At 41.1% G+C, this 5,651-nt stretch overlaps 1 protein-coding gene across 1 annotated transcript; it reads left to right on the plus strand.

Annotated features, from left to right (window-relative positions):
- The first annotated feature begins 912 nt into the window (after positions 1–912).
- Positions 913–3,999, plus strand: LOC135040416 (putative nuclease HARBI1). The gene is made up of 4 exons (XM_063954817.1): positions 913–1,775; positions 1,861–2,233; positions 2,542–2,563; positions 3,871–3,999. The coding sequence occupies exons 1-3, from the start codon at positions 1,031–1,033 to the stop codon at positions 2,543–2,545; spliced, it is 1,122 nt and encodes a 373-aa protein (XP_063810887.1). The 5' UTR covers positions 913–1,030; the 3' UTR covers positions 2,546–2,563; positions 3,871–3,999.
- Positions 4,000–5,651: the final 1,652 nt, after the last annotated feature.

Raw genomic sequence — 5,651 nt, forward strand, 5'->3', positions numbered from 1 at the left:
TTTTGAATATAGACAGTGGCATTTTTTGTGGGTATTTTCGTTTGTGAGTATTCTGTTTTTTTTTTTTTTTTTTTTGTGTTGGCAAGTTTTTTTAATACATTTTAATATTTTAATTTTTATAACACATATATATTTTGCAAGTCCATTTGTGAAAATATTCCCGTGCTTCTTTGTTTTGACTGTCATTAGTGTTCTCTTGTAGGAATTTACTTTTTGGTGAGAAAAAGCAAATTTTTTTTCGATTTTGGGTGTGGTCCACAAAAACAAGACTTTATTTCTTTAGGAGCAGGTAAGTGTCGTTGGCCTGTGTTGGAGCTTGTTTGTTGGAAGTGTCTGTATGCTGTTTTTGACTGTCATTTGTGTTCTCTTGTAGGAGTTTATTTTTTGGTGAGAAAAACCAATTTTGTATTCATTTTTGGGTGTGGTCCACAAAAACAAGACTTTATTTCTTTAGGAGCAGGTAAGTGTCGTTGGCCTGTGTTGGAGCTTGTTTGTTGGAAGTGTCTGTATGCTGTTTTTGACTGTCATTTGTGTTCTCTTGTAGGAGTTTATTTTTTGGTGAGAAAAACCAATTTTGTATTCATTTTTGGGTGTGGTCCACAAAAACAAGACTTTATTTCTTTAGGAGCAGGTAAGTGTCCTTGGTCTGTGTTGGTGCTTGTTTGTGTTTGTTAATTTTTTTTTTATTTGTTTTTTAAAGTTTGCTAAACAAAGTGTTTGGGTTTTCCAGGATTGATCTGCAAAGTAGTGTTTGTCTTTCCTGGACTAGGTACTAAATTTCTTATTTTTTTGGTATTTTTTTTTAATAAATTTTTTTGGCATTAATATATGTTTTTTATATCCAAATATTAAATTTAGTTTTATTTGCTTTTTATTTTTGCATTTTGGACATGAATTCAACACAGAAAAAATGTACGCTCCTGCAGTAAGTTGACACCACAATTGTAAAAACAGTTATTGTGTAAAATTTTGGAAAACTTTGAATTATTTTTTTTTTACATTTCTTAACATTCTCTCCAAAAAGTGTGTGATGTCAATACATATTGCGGCAGAAGCCCTACCTCCCCAACCCACGCCAGCACTCCCACCCCAACCGCCAGCCCCACAACCACAGCCGGCTCCTCATCAACCAAGGCAACGGAGGCGTGCTAGGCCACCAATTTTCAGAACCCGTGTCAGACTTTTTGGGATGCCAGATGATGTGGTGGTGCGTAGATACCGGCTGCCACCACATCTAATCCTAGACACTCTCTCCATAATAGAGAGTGATCTGGAGTCTGAAATTCGGTATCCTACAGCAATACCACCATTGACACAATTCCTTGCAGTGTTACATTTTTTGGCCACAGGATCATTCCAGCATGTGGTTGGAGACCTGGTTGGCATGTCGCAGGGCCAGTTCAGTAAGGTCCTGCGACGTGTCTGCCAGGCTTTCCTCAAGCGTGTTAAGCAATTTATTGCTATGCCTTTGGATGTTGGTGCCCTAGATGTGGTGAAGCGGCAATTTGCGGAAGGTGGTAGTCGCTTCCCACATGTTATTGGGGTTGTGGATGGCACACATGTAGCTATTCAGCCACCAAAACATAATGAAGAAATTTTTAGAAACAGGAAACTGTTTCATTCTCTGAATGTAATGGTTGTTTGTGGGCCATCCCTCCAGATCCTTTCCCTGAACGCAAAGTTTACTGGAAGTTCCCATGATGCGTATGTCATTAGACAATCAGGGATATGGCAGAGATTAAGATCAAGTCAACGACCAGACATGTGGTTATTGGGTGAGTTGTTGCTCAAATTTTTTTGATTAAAAAAAAAATAAAAATTAAATTTTTTATATCTAAATTTTTGCTTTTATTCCAACAGGAGACCGTGGATATCCTTGCACCCCCTGGCTCATGACTCCTTACCGTAATCCCAGGCCAGGACCACAGATGGCATTTAACTCCGCGCTTACTGCCACTAGGCAGCTGGTGGAGCGCACAATTGGTGTCCTGAAAGGGCGGTTTCGTGTTCTCCACCGCACTGGTGGCGACATCATGTATTCGCCGGAGATGGCAAGTAAAATAGTGGTCCTGTGCGCAATACTCCATAATATCGCGGTAAGGAGTAGTGTAGAGCTTCCTCAGGCAGAGGAATTGCCTGATGAGGAGCCAGGGGTTGTGCCACGCTTCGGTGGGGGGAGTGTGACACGGAGGGGGAGCCAAGTGAGGGCAAGAATTGTAGCAGAATATTTCAGGTATAGTGTTTATATATTTTATATTTGCCAAAATAATACAACACAGTATGCTTCTGTTTTATAAACCATGATTTCAATTTGTATGATCTTGTAAAGTGATTGGGTACGGATTTTGTGGTGTTGGAATGTGTAATTGTTTTTGGTTCAAAATACAAAAACACGTTAAGCTTACAATGTTTATTTTGAAATTTAAATACTGTAATGTTGCTAAATAGTGTCCTTATTTGTTTTATATCATCAAATCCTGATTATGTAACCAAACACACAAACAAATGATACTCAATGTTTCACACTTTGTGACTGTCCAGCTGAATTATCACACGAACTGTGGTGAGTACACAGATATGTTTAGTATTTGTAACTAAAGTCTGTGTCTCTGTGTGTGTTTTGTTTGCTTAAATTTGTGTACCAAACATTTTCGCTTCTGCTATTGCGTTTTTACGCTCGTGCCAAATAACACTCTGCTTTTCACAGCATTGCAAAGATCAATAAAGTTAATAGAAATGACAACATAGATTTTTGACCAATCACATGCTAACAGACACTATAAATATATGCCCAAATAAGGAAAACGCCATTGCCATGATGCGTGCAGCACCGTTCACCAGGCGGGAGCTCCGCGTGCTGGTTGCGGTGATGGACCGCCGCGTAGGCCGCGTTGGGCGCTTCATCCCCAATCGGGTGAAGCGCGAGGCCTACGCGGAGGTCCGCCGCCTGCTGCGGACGCGAGTCCGCAGCAGGCGGACAATCATCCAGCTCGAAAGGAGGTGGAGTGATCTCCGTAGGCGGACTCCAGATTTGTTGGCGGAGATCCGCCATCAAATCCGTGCGCTGCATACACGAAGTAAGTTACCTTACATAAGTTTTTTGCACTAAATTGTGCTAATGTGTTATTTTCCAATTTTTGGCCTTCCGTAATTTAAGTAACAATTGTTAAATACAATGAGCACTGCAGGGGAAGCATATGTAACATGTGCAGAGAGAGTAAGTTTTGGTTGGGGTGTGTTAAATCAGGTGCAAAAATTTGCAAGGCTAAAATAAAGCTGCATGTATTTACCCTGGCCATAATTTTAAATTTTTTTAAAAAAAAAACACTCTCTCGGGACATGTTATATCTGCCACCCCTGCACTGCACATGCTTTTGGCCAATTGCCTACTCAATACCTGCTGTAAACCCCTTGGATTTGCAGACATTTTACAGTAAGTGGTAGGCTAATTGCAACCTGCAATGCCCTTTTATGGAAATTAGGACACTGTGTGTGGTTAGGTAAAACAGTACTGACTGTAGCAAAGTAACACCAAACAAGTGCATGTTTACAAAAAATAAGAAGCAGGCAGGAAATTAATCCACAATACTTGATCAGTGCAGGCTATATAATAAGGTGCCTTGAATAGTAATCTGGTGATGTTGCTGAGACCAATCACTATGACTCAATTGCCTAGATTAAGGAATGAGCTTCAAAGTTAAATTTTAGACTCATTTTGTTTGCTGTGGCCAACATGAAGAGGATCTTAACATGTTTGCTTTTCTTTGGAACAAAACAAATAATTTAACAATGAACAGAACATTGATAAAACAAATTGATTACTATGTAATTTATCATGTTTGAACAATTTGAACAATATTATCATTCTAGGACAACAACAACGGCAAAACTCCCCACCCCCTTCCCCTTCTCACTCCCCCTCCCCTTCTCACACCCCCTCCCCTTCTCACTCCCCCTCCCCTTCTCACTCCCCCTCCCCTTCTCACTCCCCCTCCCCTTCTCACTCCCCCTCAGCTTCCCAGTCCCCCTCATCTTCCCAGGCCCCATCAGCTTCCCTGGCCCACTCCACTTTACATTCCCCTTCTCACCACACCTCTCCATCTCTTTCTGGGACCCCTTCTCCTCCTTCCCATACCCCTTCTCCTTCAAAATCAACATCACAATCTGAACCACCCTCACCCTCTATTGCTTTAACTTTTTCTCCGCCCCCCTCGCCCTCTCAATCAGACCCCCCCTCTGAAATTGCGGACCAAATCCAGCCTCCTTCCCCCATCCAGCCTCCTTCCCCAATCCCTCCTCCTTCCCCAATCCCTCCTCCTTCCCCAATCCCTCCTCCTTCCCCCATCCAGCCGCCTTCCCCCATCCAGCCAACATCCCCACCAAGTGAATGGGCAGAGGAAGCCCCTGCCGAACGTTCCGGGAGTCTGGATGTTGCCGTGGAAAGTAAGTATATTTTAATTTTTTAAAAAATGATTACCCACTTACACTTACAATGCCAAAACATGCAGTGTTGTACTGTTTGAATTCTTGGACCCTGGAAAAATATATAAAAATTTAATCATGGTGTACATGTTGCCTTTACATATTTGTGAGTGTCATTATATGTACAGTGTGTATGTGTGCAATGTTTTGTGTGTCCACTCTAGGTTGACACTCATTAGGTAGCCAGGGTTGCCAGGAGAACAGGGTTTATATGTGTTACTTTTTCTGGGAAACAGTTAGACCTGAGTGGAGTTTAGTATGTTTGCCTTTTACACTTGGGCCTGTGTAGTCTGAATATTTACACTTAAAAATCACATGCTTCACTTTGTTATGCAGCCTAATGACACACTGTTTTTTTGTGTGAAAGTTACATTCTCAAAATTAATAAGTGTTCAAGTCAAACATGTTTGCACTTATTTAGTAAGGGCAGCTTTCATGGAGTGTGGGAATGCTATGATATGTTGGCCTTCTGAAGATGTGGATATGCAGTGTGATGATGCAGGACCAACCCACTAAAAATACAAAACAAATAAAACAACAAATGGGAATGAATGCCAACATGGTGTCACACTGACGAAGATGGTAGTTATCTTTAACATGGGATCTCGGACATAGCAATCAATAAGATTATACTTAAAAAATTGGGATCCACTTCTACAATATAATAATCATATTTTTGCTTGATTGCTATGGGCAACGTTCCATCTTAAATATAACTCACATAGTAGTAAATGTAACACATGGTCTGGAACACTTTAAAATCTGATAAAAAGGCTGAGCAGGCTTGTGTGTTCTGCTAATGATTGTACCATAAAACAGGCAGGATGTAGTAACTTTGCCATTAAAGCAGGCCTGTCCAAACTGCGGCACTCCAACTGTTGAGAAACTACACATCCCAGCATGCCCTGACACAGCTTTGCCATTCCCTGACCACAAAACTGTGTAAAGGCATGCTGGTATATGTAGTTTCACAACAGCTGGAGTCCAGCAGCTTGGACATGCCAGCATTTAAGTGTGCTTTGCGCCTTGCTTGGCTAATAAGTAATGTAATTAAGTTATTAATGTTTGTGTTGCATCTTAATTTCAGATGTTGCAGTTGGAGATCCCACAAGCTTTTCAGGGATACTTTACACCATGCGCCAACACCTGCAAGGAATGATGGATTGTGT

The sequence above is a fragment of the Pseudophryne corroboree genome, chromosome 2, assembly GCF_028390025.1.
Source record: "Pseudophryne corroboree isolate aPseCor3 chromosome 2, aPseCor3.hap2, whole genome shotgun sequence".
NCBI lineage: Eukaryota > Metazoa > Chordata > Amphibia > Anura > Myobatrachidae > Pseudophryne > Pseudophryne corroboree.

Excerpts from the sequence above, each read along its gene's own strand:
- LOC135040416 (XM_063954817.1), top strand. The coding sequence starts at position 1,031 with ATGTCAATACATATTGCGGCAGAAGCCCTACCTCCCCAACCCACGCCA. Across the intron at positions 1,776-1,860 it reads ACCAGACATGTGGTTATTGG|GAGACCGTGGATATCCTTGC; the intron begins GTGAGTTGTTGC and ends TTATTCCAACAG.